Source organism: Anser anser (genome assembly GCF_964211835.1).
Source record: "Anser anser genome assembly, chromosome: 26".
NCBI lineage: Eukaryota > Metazoa > Chordata > Aves > Anseriformes > Anatidae > Anser > Anser anser.
The window spans coordinates 5,635,030-5,650,114 of NC_139747.1; the positions used below are offsets into that span (position 1 = coordinate 5,635,030).

General features: G+C 41.2%; 1 protein-coding gene across 2 annotated transcripts in view; it reads right to left on the reverse strand.

Moving 5' to 3' along the window:
• The window catches only part of ANTXR1 (ANTXR cell adhesion molecule 1), a 117,527-nt gene that overhangs the window by 33,665 nt on the left and 68,777 nt on the right, over positions 1 to 15,085 (reverse strand). Inside the window, exon 14 of one of the 2 annotated variants that reach the window (XM_083812094.1) lies at positions 7,889 to 7,930. In XM_083812094.1, coding sequence (XP_083668220.1) covers positions 7,889 to 7,930 — 42 coding nt within the window. The other variant, XM_083812095.1, reaches the window with a different exon arrangement.

Sequence of the window (15,085 nt, forward strand, 5' to 3'; positions counted from 1 at the left end):
ACTACCACCACTTGAAAGGTACAATCCAGCTCCAGCAAGAATGTGTGTTTTTGCAATATTTTTATTTAAAGGGATTTTCATCATCTTTAAATTCAGGGAAGTAAATTATTTCCAAGTTGCAAAATCATTGAGGATGTTGCCAAAATAATATTCAGGATAGTCAAGAGCTGGGGGCTTTTGGCTGCAAGTCTGGTTGATATGCTAGCCATGAGTGATGGCAGCAGGGACTTACCCCTTTGCCATCCTCTTTGCTGTGCCTGTGGTTAGATAGGGGCCAGCCGTTGCTGTGAGGAGTGTTCACTGACTCATGGCTCCCCTTGCTGACAAAATCCTCTAGTACACAGATAAATCATTGTATTGTAGTTCAGATTTGACAGAAGGGGGAGTGAAGGAGGGCAAGAAAGCAAGCAAGTCAAATTTGATCCTGAGTGTAGGTGAATTAGGAGTACATATGGGAACAACCCCAGTGTGACTGTCCAAAAGGGAGATGATTGTTTTTTTAAGACTAGCGGGCCAAGTGTAATAGGATGGAAAAGACTAATGGAAAAGTTACAAGAATGGAATTAGTTCTTGTAATGAACTTCTGCCTCTGCTGGCAAGGCTACCCATGGAAATCCATGTGGCTTCAGTGATTTCATGGCCTTATGCCAGCAGAAAGTCAGACCTTGTGTGAAAAATGAGACTTAAATTCTGTACAAAATGGAATGTGTTCTACCCCTACTGTAGCAGGCAGAAACCCAGGGACATCACCAAACACAAACTTAGACGTGTTTAGGACTCTGGCCTTCATGATGGCATTCAGATATGGCCCAATTAACAAACCAAGAAAATCTTCCTATGTGTTTTTAAAATCAATCTAGCTAAAGTTCTAGTGAGTATATTCTATGTAAAAAATGGTGCACTATAACAACTGTGCATACGCTGTGACCTACATAGTGCCTTTCGCTTTAATTTCTGCAATTCAGGCTGTGAATTGGCAAAGCAGAAAAGCAGAGTTCATCAAAAACGTGAAGTATTTCCTGTGAAAAATGTGGAGAGAGATGAAAAATGGTCCCTCTTTTTAATTTTTTTTTTCTTTCTTTAATTCTTCACAGGGATTTGGCGAAACTCCAGAGCTTAGGAGCTTTCCAAAACTGAAAAAGCCAAAAATACTTTGAAATTGAACTCCCCAGTAGGAAAATTAAAAAACTGGGAGAAAAAAATCCAAGACAAACTATGCTTTTCATGTCAAACAAAAGAATTTTTATTTAAAAACAAAACAAAACATAAATTCAGCTGCAAAAATTGTCCTGATCTAAAGGAAGAGTGAACAATTGAGTCATAAATATAAGGTCCCTCTCCTTTGTAGCTAACCTCTCTTTCTCTCTCTGGTTAGAGCTGCTGAGGCTCTTTGCTGCAACCTAAGAACTTAATATCTCTGCATGAAGTTTTCCATGAGGACTTTTTTTCAAAAAATGGAATCAAAGCCATCTAAATATTTTCCTTCAGCAATTCTCTCTTTCTCTGTCTTCAGCTTAGCACAGACTGGACTTCTCACAACAGGAAATACCAAGGTTTAGGAAATCTTCCCCACAAGCCCTTGAAAGCCCTGCAAGTCACTTCAATCTAAGATAGGAGTGTTTCTGCCAGAACAACAACAGAAGCACCACACGCACAAAAAGACAAGAGCGAACACTTGAAAAACAAAGGAGTCACAAGCTTTCTTCCGGATGAGTCTGTTTACATGTTTTGAAGGGCATAGGAGGTTTTGCAATACAAGCAGAAAAATAAAAACAAAAAACACCAGTGATGTCCTGCTCATTTGACAAATGTGTTCACAGTGTATATGAGTAGCTCAACTAAAGCAACTGGAAACTTGGGCGTCAGGGTGGCAGAAAAGCAGGAAAATGAGAAGGAAGAGGCATACCATCCCCATCCCCAGCATCCTAGCTGCCCCATTCAGAAGAACTGAGCCAATAAAATGGGGCAGAATTCTCACATCCTGACTCAGTTTTGCCCATAGTTTTCTACACTTAGCTACAATAGGGTTTTTGCCTGAGGAAGAACTGCATAAGGAACTTCAGCTCTGATCCAGCAGCAGCACAAAAAACAGCCCCGGAAAATCTAAGTGCATTTAAGGATGCTGGAAATTGACTGTACAGAACTTGGCATCTTTCCATCCCCAAAATCTGCTTTAGATGGAGCTAGAGTTTCTTTTTTTTTTAAAAAAAAAAAAAAAAAGAAGAAGAAGGAGCAGGACAGAGCTACATTTCACAGTCAAAGATCCAGATTCATAACTGCTGGATTTCAGAAAACAAAGATGTGTTTATCTCAGAGTCCATGCCGGGCTCTGTATACTTTGACCCTGACCTGAGGCAACCTCATCTGTGGGTAACACAAGGATAATTCAGGCTCCACTAGGGACGTCTGAACCACTAAGGGTAAGAATTCAAACTAAATTTGGCCAGATTTTAAAAAGTTTGGACAATTCACCGTTCTCCCCACCCTTATAATTATTTTCACAGTTGTCTCTGCAATGCCTGAATCTTGTCAGAATTTAGCATTTATAGAGTGCTTTGCCTGCAAAAAAAGCACTGTAAGACATGGGATAATAATTCCTCTAAGAGATTTTATCACCTAACTTTACAGCTGAGGAAACCTGGAGGTGAAATACATTGTCCTCCAGCCTCACAGATCCTTACTGCAACCCATTCCCTTAACACCAGACTCATTTCCAAATCGCATGGCCACCTCTCAAATGCAAAGGCATTGTTACACTTTGAGGATAATTTACTTGGTTCTCAAGAAACATTTCCTCCCTACTTTGGCAGGTTTTGCTTGTCACGTTATACTCGGCCAGGCATCTAAATCACAACTATATAAACCCTGCCTTATCTTAATAATCTTTGATGTGTTTTGCAAGAATGTGGCATTGGTGTTTCTCATATTTGCACCTCTCACCAGCCCAAGCCTGCAAACTATTGTCAGAAAGCACTCATAGGTCACAAGAATATCTAAGAGAAGATGTTCCACTGGTGTTCTGCTAAGGAGCAGGCTGAAGAAAGAGCTCAACTGTCATTAGGCATCAGCAAAAAACACATATAAATTTATCCTTGAGACAAAAATGCTTAGAAAACCAGGCCTTGTCAGGCTTAGTGACAATGGAATTCTTAGTTTATCTATGGTACAGATTTTTAAAGATCCTGCCTAAGATATATCTCTGTGTGCAGAGTGCTGCATGTGCACAGTTAAGACAGAATGCCTGTTTTGATGAAGATAAAGGAGAAGGAATGTTGAGGTATTCCCACTACATGGCTCAGACAATGAGCTACACAAAAAAATAACGTGCACAGGGTCACACAGGAAATCCTTCTACAGAACAGAACACCTCATGTACCCAGACTTGTAACTCCAATTCCCAGGTTGCATTTTGTAAGGACTGTAGTGCTAGAGATGCTCATGTCTGAACTATGATTTTACAATAGAGATTGCTGCTTCACAGAGTCTTTTGCATGTAGTGCTGGCAATAGGGGACTATTGCCAGTGATGGGGGAATAAACCCAACTGTTCACCACCTCCACACTAATTGAGTGTGCTGTGCTGGATCTGCCTAGATATTTTGCATTAAATTTGGTTATAGAAGTCCACACCTTCATGGAGTAATACCTACATCTCATTTGCTCCCAATAACATTCCAAATCTTTTTCTTTTAAATGATTGTATCTTGAAAGATTCCTTTTCTCCTCCTCCCAGATTTCCAAAACACATTGTAAAAAGAGAGTAAAGGGGAAGGAAAAGAGCTGGCATACCACTGTGACCTGGCTTTATTTCAGGAATAACAGAATACATTTCCTGCCTTGGTGTCTACAAAAAAAATTGCATCAGAGCTTTTCTCTGAAGCTTATTTTGCTATCTTCCCAGCAAGGTTTTTCAAGAAGAGAGAGCAAAATAATTTGGAAGGATTTAATATACAATAATAAGTGAGGGTGCAAGTAGCTCCCCAAGAAGACGAATTCCTCTTAGACATTCTTTGGCTTCATGAATGTTTAGAAGTTGGAGAAGAGATCAAACTGGGTCAAGGTGAACAGAAGTTTTCATCTGCTAGCTTAACAATAGATGCCATGCAGTGAGTTAAATTTCTCCTTTTCATGCAGGCCTCCCATGACAGCAATAATTACTGTCAATGTCTCATGACTGTGCTGGTGAATGGTGCTTTTCTCTTCAGGACTTTCTTGTGCGTGTTAACTTTAGTGTATGTGGGTAAGATGACAACAGACATAAAGATTATCCAATTACAGGCTGGTTGGTGGCTTGGCCCTGGTGCCACGTTAGGAGTGACTGTGAAGCTTGGGTAACAGAGCAACATGGAAAAAATGGGTCTGAGTGACGAGGAAAGGGCATGCTTGGGTCATCTGGTATGTCTCCTGCCTGGTTTTGCCAGGTTTTAGGACACTTTGTGTCACTGAATCCATTTTGTAGGAGAAAGCACTGCCATGACAGAAAATGAATATACAGCAGTGTATGTTAACATTGCCTGGTCTCAGTTTACAGTGCAGGGAAGCAATGAAAAGAGCATGTGCCTCCTGGAGTGCTCCTGTTTATCTTTCTGTGGGACAGACTAGCAGCAGACCCCTGGCATGGGTCAGGTAATGAACAGGAAATTGTTGGAAGCTGCAGATCCCTGCAGGTGTCTTTTTTTTTTTTTTTTTTTTTTTTTTTTTTTTTTTTGGTGTAGAAAATGGGTTGCTATACTGAGAACCAGCTTCAGCCTCTTGATAGGCTTAGGGTGTGAGTTGAATAAGAGTTGTTCCAACAAGCGCAGCCTGAAGGTGATGGGCACCTGAACAAAAGCAGACATGTCTTCCTCCAGCAGGGCTAGAAAGAGTCTTCCTATCTACTGGAAGTAGAAGAACGTGGTTTTGATCCGCTAGCAATGAGTCAATCACAGGTCAGAAAGGTGCTCATTGACTCCTTGAGACTTTCACTTCTTCCGATTGCCATTAACTCAATCTTTCCTGGCTGTAAGTAAAACCATCTGTCCTTCATCTGGGCTAAACCTTCTCCAGTATCCTCTGTTGTCTGAGGAGCACAGTGGTAAGTTGACAACATTTGCAATTTCTGAATGAATTAATTGGAAGTTTTTAGACAATAATGATTTCCTTCACCAACAGTGAGCAAGTCTCCAATTTTTCTCAAAAGGCCTTTAAAGTAGAGTTCAGTAAAACCTTTGGCGGGTTTCTGACAGTAATGCTAGTTTCCCTGTATTGTTAAAGTATAATGCACTATCCTTGCAGTGCAAAGACATATGGGCCTCGGCTCCCAAAGCTGCTGATGCAAGAATTCCTCATCTTATTTTTGCTAAGATTTTTAGGAGAAGAAAATAATTTTACTGTAATTGTAATGCTGCTGCTTAAGGGATTAGCACTCTTTCATGCTGGAGATGAGCAGTTACTAGGTTTTCTGCAAGGGAGGCGACCTACAACATGTAAGAAAAACATGAATGCAGAAAATCAACACCATCTTCCATTTGTTTTTAGCAGAGTAGGAAATCTGGAGTATCCAATCTTCTCTGAAAGCATCACATCACTGCCATTCTTGTTCCATGGACCAGACTCTATAATAGTAAATGGGACCAATGAAATAGTTTTTCCACCAGCAAGAGACTCTTGTGTCAGGGAAAAAAATGCAAAGTACAGGTCACAGATTCAAAAATTAGCTTTACCAATTTTTGAGCACTGCACTGGTGCTTTACAGTTTCTAAAATAGTAAAAGTGTATTTTACTTTGTCTGCTAATTGTACAAGGTGGCTTTAGGATAACTGAGCATTGAGCTTTGGGGAAAGTGCATGTGAAATTATACGTCTGCAATCAGGCTAGTCCCTGTAATTCTAGCAGGTTGTTGTAGCCAAATCTCCGTATCCCAGGGTCCCAAAACAATAAGAATAATAGCTAGAATATTGTATAGACCTTCTCTTGTATTAATGGGGAAGCAGGTAACCTACAGGTATAAGATTAATGTAATTTTTCTGCTTCTATGCAAAAAGAATTTGCCCACATTCTCCTCAGTACGAGATCAGGTTACTTTAAAATAAAAAGCCATTGGCAAACACATTGCTAGAGGAAAGCTATCAAGCGGACTGATGAACTGAAGATTGTTCTATCCAAAAAGCTGTGTGGACTCTTCCTCTCTGTCAGAATCAGGGATGAGAGAAAATATAACACTTCCAGAGATATCTTTACACTGGTTTAACCAAAACTAACCTGAAGCAAATACAACTTGCGTGCCACAGCTGGTTTATTGTGTAGCAACTGGTCTGCTTTTGCAGCACTTAATGATTTGAGAAAAGGCTTCCTTGTAAGTGAAGCACGCCTTTCCCCTTAGCACAGAGATTTAATTTCCCCTTCCAGTCCTTGGCCAGTGAACCAGCATTCCAGAATGATGCATTTTAATTAACTTCAGCAATAGAATCCCTTGGCTTGGAGGCATGTGTGATGCCGAACAGAACATGTTCAATTTTAGGCTAATATTTTCCTTTTCATTCAGAGGATGAAAGCTAACAAAGCTGGTGAATATATGTAGAGCCCAAACAGAAATGGCTACTTTTGAAAGTAGGCCAGATGCTTGCATATAAACATATGGGTTGATGCTGTTCTGAGAGATGGGTGCCTTCAGCAGCAAATGCCTTCAGTACTGAACCCAAATGCAAATCTCCATTGGGTCCAGGAATGCTCAGATGTGCATTTTTACTTGAGGCCTGTTTTGAAGGGGACAAGTGCCATCAAGATGCAGGTTCCAGTATCGGCCTTGGCTCCATCTGCCCTCAACTTCTTTGCTGTGCTCAATACAGACAGAAGCTAGGTTGAACTCCACCTTGGTAGTGCTGCAGAGGACTGAGCTTTAAGGGTTTCTGCCTTGGCACAGAGCACACTCACTGGGCCTGACTTCACAGGGAGCAGAGATCATTTCAGCAAGCTTTCTCACTTGCAAGCTGAAGCAGGCAATGACTTTGTCTCCAGAGGCAAAAAGCAAAAGGAAATAGCCAACAAAATCACTCTGAGCATGGATCTAAGTCTTCTTTTACTTGCATAGTTAAGAGGAACAGATTCAAACCCTAGGGAAGTCAATGGAAAAACTTCCATTGACATCAATAAGCCCTGGACACAGCTGACTGACTCTTCAATGAAATCCCATGTGCAAAAGAATGGAAGTAAGAAAAGAGATCGAGTGAGTACTGAAAACAGGAGGATACAGAAAGGGGCGGATGAAAAACTGGGCAGATTTCTGGGGAGTCTACTGATTAAGTAATGGTGACATAACTTGAAACCATTTGTTGCTGGATTCGTCTAGAAAAAAATAAACAGAATTAACATGAAAGTTTTAATGTTACTTTACTGTTTCCCTCCATTAAAACTTCCCCTGTTGGCGCCACTCTTCTGGTGTCAGGATGGTTATACTGTGTTTTACATCTGTTCAGAACCTGGTCCATTCTCTTCAGACACAATTGCAAAGTTTATGGGCTGCTTTTGCTCACAGCAGTTGAAGTGTAAGGGATAAGCATTGTGAGTTAGTGCTCAGCTGCCAAGACTGGTTATATATGCTGAAACACCAAAATCATTATTGTGCTATTCCAAGGAGGTAGTTAAGCACACGTTTAGGTTCCATTAACTTCAAAGCTAAACATATGCTTAAGAGTTGTCCTTTTTGTGAATCAGAGCCTAACTCTGCAGTGCTGTTCTGACCAAGTGGAAGAACCATCTGCCTCTGTTCTCCTTCCCTACCTGTTCCCAAAGGTTTAACTTCCTGCCAAGGTCCATACTCTGCCATGCAGCAGAATCATGACCTCTTGTGAGGAAGCTGAACAAAATCTTGTCCTAAACATTGATGAAACCAGGTTGTTGGTGTTACTTACCTCGCTGTCTTCTGCAGGTGGGGGGGGGGGCTCTTTGATGATCTAGAAGGATGGAAGAGAAACAGAATGGTAAATCCGTACTTTGTTGTTCAGCACGATACAGAAGTCACAAACACAAACAAAGAAAAAAAACAATAAACAAACAAACAAACAAGATGTTGTTGTGAACATTTCTAAACTTAGTTCCAATGTTGCATTACTACAGGGTGGCTGTGTGTGCTACCAGTGGCATAGTCACTGCAAGTGAGAGGGGAAGCAGGAGGCATCCCAAAGCCCTCCCATACAGGCAGTTCCCAATTACATCTTCAGACTCATGTTGCTCATTATGTGATCCCTGCTCCACATGAGGTGACAGAAAATTCAAAGTAACATATCCTTGATATTCCAGCTTCATAATCCCAGTAGGGGTCACAGTGCTGGCTCTAGGCAACACTGGTAACGATCACAGTTTTACCTGAACAACTGTGGATGCAGAATCAGCATCTTTCACTGGCCACTGCACACACACACAGGTCCTGCCTCAAATAATTTACCTTCTGAACAGACAAAGACTGGAATGAGAAACCATGGTGAAGTGAAACACCCTGGAGACATTGCAGAAGAGTAATAAACCTCCAGCTTCTGTCTCCCAGACCAATACTTCATTCCAGAATTCTGTGCCACCCCAAGCTCTCACAGAAAATGCTTTTCACATTGTTAGTGTTATATTTTCCACTCTCATATGCTTTTCTTTAAAATATGCATATATATATATATATTTATACACAGACACAGACACACACACACACACTTCAGGCTCTCCCAGGATTTCTAACTAATAAAGCAATAAGGGTGAGGTTTTAGACTGGTCCAGGATATTCTCCATAGAAACAGATGAAGTTTATGTGGGCGTGAGGTTATTATTTCATGCAAAAAGTTTGCATCTAGGGCTCAGCAGGCAGTTGGCTATTATCACAACCCTCCACTCCAAGGGCAACAGAGAGCCTTCCAAAGGGAAAGCAGTTGCATACAGGCATGTCAAATATCTCTCCCTTAAACGAGACGCACCCCAATGCACTGCCATTGCAATCAACAGATTGAATCCAGCCGATCTTGTCGATTCAGCTGCCCCAGGGATGAAATTTTCTCCAATAGTTTTAAATCTATTTGGATGAAACAGCTTTCTTCACACACCAGACAATGAATCAAATTCTGGGGTGCTGAGCACCTGTGGAGATTGAGCTGAGTGTCCTGAGCTCCTCTCAGGACTGGATAGTAGGTGTAGGTGCTGCCTAGGAATGGGGTGCAGATGTACAGACTCAAAAATTACCCTTTGAAAATAAATTACAGTCCCAAACAATAACAGCTTGGCTGTTTAAACACAGAAAGGGAAAATGACAATTACATTAAAGGCCCTGAAGATATAAACATTTACAAAAATTCTTCTCACTCATGTTTTTCCTTTTCTGATGAGCTCACTGTTTTTATTTTCTTCTGCAAATCCCAAGTCATGCAATACGTCCATTAATGAAGAGCATGTGCCTTTGGCTAGGGAGGAGATTGGGGCTGGATCAGTCCTTTTTACATATCTCAGTCCACATATCCCATTCCCGGGCAGCCAGGCATTTTTGGTGGCCTACAGTGCTCTCAGGGAAGCTCTGCTGAAGACACTGTGTGCTTGAGTATCAACACTGAATCTTTGTTTATGTGCACAGAAGCACAAAGCACATGTAGAAGCATAGAATGACATTTGAGGAGTGGGTTAGGTACACCCACTGTCCTGCTCATAATGATAGCTCGCTCTGGTGCAGCAGAACCATGGGTCAGGCTGTGACTGTAAAGCCACTGAGCACATTAGGGAGAAAGATGATGTCCCAGAGGAGCTTGGGCTGACTGGCAGAGCTCTTGAGTGTCTGATAGAGCACCCTTCTCTCTGCCTACCTTGAAATTCTTAGCTTGTGCTTTCAGCTCTGAGGGATTCCAGCTATTTCCCTGATGGAAAGCAAATGAGGAAAAGTAAATGAAAAATGATCTGCATCAAACAGTACTGCTCTGTGGAAAAGAAATCATGGGTACCAGCATGGTTTATTCAAAGTGTTCCTTGTTTTAAGAAGATGGATACAACATAGTTTCTTGTACATCTCACAACACAATTACTGACACAGCACATACAAAGCACCAAAATACACAGAAGGCTTTTCTAGACACATTTTCAGATACATTTGGGTTACTGCTTGCTGTGAAGAATGACACTCTTTAGCAGATCTCCCTTTGAACCAAAACCCTTAATCCAAATGCATTGGATGCTGAAAAATTTCAGATATCTGATCCAAAATAATAGCTACTACAACTTGCTTTATTACCTTCTCTAATGTTATTCTGGTGGAACATCATGGGTTTCAATGGAGTTTCTCTGATTTGCATTAGCATGAAACATCAGTATAATCCATCCAACATATTTGGTCCAGCTAAGCATTCAAACACAACTTCTCAGGCAATATCACTGGAAAATCTGAAGATTACAGACTTGGAAATGAAGAGATAGCTGTGTTTTTCATATATTTGCATTCTTTCTCAAAACATCCACACTCAAACAAATTAACTCTGATTTCTATAAACACATCATTTTTTTTTCTACTACTGACCGAGAGAAAAAAAAAGAGTGATTCTTTGCATTACTAAGTGCTGCGCACTTTTAAGAGCAACCGAACACCCCGTAAATTGGTCACATAGATTGGTTAGTTTGGACAAATCCAGAGATGGGGAGAATTTAGTCTCTGCCTTTAGCCAGAGCTTGTATGAACTTTACAAGCCTTTGAGCTTGTATGAACTTTAGAATTTTGCCTTATATAAAATATATTTTCTGTCTTACTACCCAGATCTGGAAAGGCTTTTGGTGTATAAACAGCACAAATCTTTTCTTTCTCCCTTTTGGATTTTTACTGTTACAGCTGTATGTGCACAAGCCCCTCATTCTGGGGTAACAGAGGCAGTGAAGCAAATGGGAGCTTTGTACCACCTCACACACATGACCAAATCAAATGTCAAATGGGAATAACAAGATCCCAGAGCCAAAAGGCAGTGCCTTACACCTGCTCATTTTGTACAACAGAACTGATTACTCAAGTACAAGGAAGAAAATGCTGTTACAGGGAACCCAAAGCGGGTACAGCCCATACTGGCTTACAAGCCTTGAGTCTGCCACGTTTTGTTCCGGGCTGCACCTCTTGCCTTCTCTCTGCCGCACCAGATGACACACATGGACCTGCTGAATGCAATCAGCTGGGAGCATGCCTGGCCAAGCAAAATGCTTAGGCTAGTTTAGCTTGGCAAAGCTGAAGTATTTGTTCATGTGTGCTGCAATTGTTTTGATAACCCCAAGCCATTTCTGAGATTGCTGCTGTGACTGTATCTCCTGTCCCTGCGTTTGAAAGAAGGAAAATATGGTTCAACAACCATATTTGCTTGCTAGGTGAGGAATACCTAAGGGTTTCTACATCATTGCCATGTTATAAGAACCTTACAATATGGTCTTACGTTTGTAAGTAGTCAAGGTCTGTGGGACAGACAGGTGGCCATTAATTTTTCTTAGCAGAGGAAGGAACTTCAAGAGTAGTTGTCAGCACTTCTACATACTTAACTGTGAAAATTCAGGACATCAGAGTGATTCTTTGCCTTTCTATCACAGATCTCAACATGCATGTGACTGACACGGGTCTCTATTAGCTGACACACCACACACACCTCGACATCACAAATGCATAGAGAAGCAGCTGCTCCCAATGAATAACCCAGTGTAAAAGCAGAAAAATCCTATTAGCCACCCTCCTGGAAGTTTAAAGCATTAGAGAGGATGGGTTTGCTGCTGCCCTGAAATTTCTGTAGCCATTCAGGCATTAGCAAAGACCCACATGTTGAATCCAAATTTTGCATATTCCAGGAATGTGTCCAGGATGTTTTCCATCTTTGGAGAGTAGAACACTCCACCAGTTTGCAGTGTCCAGCAAACACAAACTCGGTAACTCTCCCTCGAGTATTATCTGATAAATAGGGGCAATGTGTTGCTTTTCAGTGAAGTGTATCTGCATTAAGATGAAACAGAACATCATTTAAAATGAGAGCTACATGAGAAAATAATGCAAAATAGGAAATAAAGGGTTTTGCCTTTAATTAGGACTAAAACTTGAAAGGGAGAATGCAGTTAACTGAGCAGATTTTGTTCTTATTTGCATTCATTCTTCTTGAAAATAGGTATTCGTTCTTCTTGGAATACGCATTTTAGCTATCATAAAAAGCGGCGGGGGGGTTGCTTTGTTTTGTTTTGTTTTGTTTTAAATAGCATTAACTATGACCTATCTGACCCATCCTTTTTTTTTTTTTTTTTTTTTCCACATACGTATAGTTTTGAACTCCTCTAGGTCCTATGACAGTTTCATAGCTTAGTTATAAATTGGACAAAGAAACATTTCCTTTTCATTTGTTTCATATCTGCCATGTGTTCTAAGTAACCATCCTTGGAGATGTTGTCTACAGTTCAAGATTTCTAATACAAGCAGGAAGCCTGTCTGTATTTCTTCATCTGCAATACAATACATTCTTCTTCCATTGGGTAGATGAAGTCCAGTTGGAAAGCTAACATACTTTTAAGTTACTCTCTCATCAGCCTGGAAGCAGATCCATTAATCTCAATTTTACCTCATTAAAATTAGGAGAGACAAGACTGTTTCACACCTAAGACTTCAAGTGACATGCACAAACTACATTCAAAACAGATATTAGCACATGTCAAAATCATCCATGCACTTATGGGAGACATGACATCATGGAGGGGAAAAAAAACCAACACAACCTTTATTTAAATAACTCTGATACAGTTTGCAGCTGAATGGGGTTGACATGCAATTCCCCAGGGAATGCATGAGAAAATGTAGCATCTGCAAAGATCATTCCTTTTCCTAGGCCATTTCACTTGCACAGAAAAACAAGGCCAGAATCAGTAGGTTTTGCTCCAAGTGTCTGACCCACTTTCTTTGGAAGACTAGCTAAATAAATTTCATTTTCTGAAATAAAGAAAAACATCATAGCTACTTTCAGCTATATTCAGAAGCCCTTGTTCTCACTCATTGATTGCTAGGGAATTTTCTGGTTGAGTAGGATGTGGTCCTAAAGACCTATTTTTTCCTTAGCTGGGTTTAGCCAATTTTCTTTGGAAGAAGTGCAAGGAGTCCAGGGAAAAAACAAAGGAAGAAACAAGTTTTTACTGTGTTAGTTGCTTTCCATTCAGGACTGGGGCAAAGAACAACAGTGTATCCTTTACGTTGAGTATCTGTTGTGGTCTGGAATAAAAGGTGCTGAAGCCAGTCAAGATTAATATAATTGGCTTTCGGTTCTGGCCTTAAAGAAATACATTAGCGAGGAAATGGTTTGGGAATCTGAAGTCTATGCATATCATCTAAAGGCAAATAGCTTTCAGAAGGCAATGCTTAAAAATTTCCAAAAAGTCAACTCCTGGAAGATCTTTCAGTTTGGACACCCCAGAATTGATGGACACTTCAGAGAATTTGGCTTTAACATCTTTGGTAATGACACATCATAGCAGCACAACAAAGGAGCCTAATTCAGTGCCTGGCAAACATACTGTTCTGTTGGCCCCCTCTACATGGGTTGCCTGACCCAGCTGTGGAGCTGATGGTATTAGCCCAGGCAAAATTACCCTGCTATGCTATTTTCAGGATACATGCTAGCATGTTTAAAGACAGCCAGTTACAGAGCATTATATCCATGTCTAACCCATCCTGATCTGACTGACAGGAAGCCGAGTGGGCAGTGAACTTTTGTGGGTCTCTGGACATTTATTGAGAACAGCGTCTTTATCCTCCTGCTGTGCTTTTGTGCACAGCAACTGCGAAGTCAGATTCTGTTATTTCTGCTACGGTAACAGTGCTACTGCCAATTGTTTTATATTGACCGTGACGTAAATGAAGACACTCATTTTTGGCAACAAGCATGGACTCAGAGCTTGGATGCTGCACACCAGGTTAAGCTCCAATAACTCTGGTGAAACTCTACCATGTTATGCTAGGCAAGTGCTTGGCTTGAGTGCTTGACTCAATAGCTCAGGTCTGAACTGAAGGCAGGGACTGTGGGGTCTACAAGCAATTCTTCCCTCCATATTTGTGTCTTTCTCTCTCTCTTGGTTTGTCTCACTAATGTTTCAATTCATGATCCTGCATTCCCTTCTCCCAAAATCATCTTAACTACAGAAAAACAGTGCTTCGTACGCACATGGGAGCGTGTGGGAATCAGAATACATGGACCCTTACAACCTCCATCAAGCCAGTGTTCACCATGGAATTTTATGACTCTCCAGGGTTACTGTAGCATCTATACATTCCCCCGCCCTCCCCTTCCTCCAGTTTAGCCATAATTTTCATGTGTTTTTAATATATATTTTCTGTATTTTCTCCATCCAGATTTCTGTTTCCAAAACTTTTGGTCAGCTGCACTACAGACTGAGAGCCAAACAAATTGCTGAGTTCTTCCATGCTTCCTTCCAGAAAGCAGCTTTAAAGCTAAGGCTGGCGTTAGATGCTTAAATACCAACACCTCGTTTATATGCCAGCCACACCCCTACATTTAGAGAAGCTGCAGTACAAAAATGAGTAAGATGGTGGATATATTCTGAGTGGGCTGTTGCTACAGATCAGCTTCTCATGTTTCCCCCGAGGCCACACTGTAAGGATGCATAAGGGAGACAAAGGCTCATGTTTACCTCATAAAACTGTAAGGAGATGTGATGTACGAGCATGTGGGGAAATGCTTTGAATCAGAGCCTCAGCTGCACCAGGGAGATATGTCCACTCCTAACCTCTGTGTTTAGTTCCCTGGACTGCCCCAGGCTTAGGGCAGGCTGACTGCAGCCCCAATTCAGCTGTGCTAGGGAGTCATTTGTCCTGCAGATCCTGCTCAGGTGCAAAGCACAGCCAATACCACTCACCTATCCTGCTGATTCCAGCATCCATGGGAGGTGCCTGAGCTGCATGGTGCTGCATATTGGCAGAGGGAAGCTGTCCCAGCATGGACAGGCCTTCCAGCTATTGTATTAATTATGTCTTCACTACACATCCAAAACATTTAACCAATTCAATTTCCAAACTGATCTAATAATGTGGCTGCAAAAGCCTCCTTAAGACTATTTTGGAGGCTTGCTATCTATTT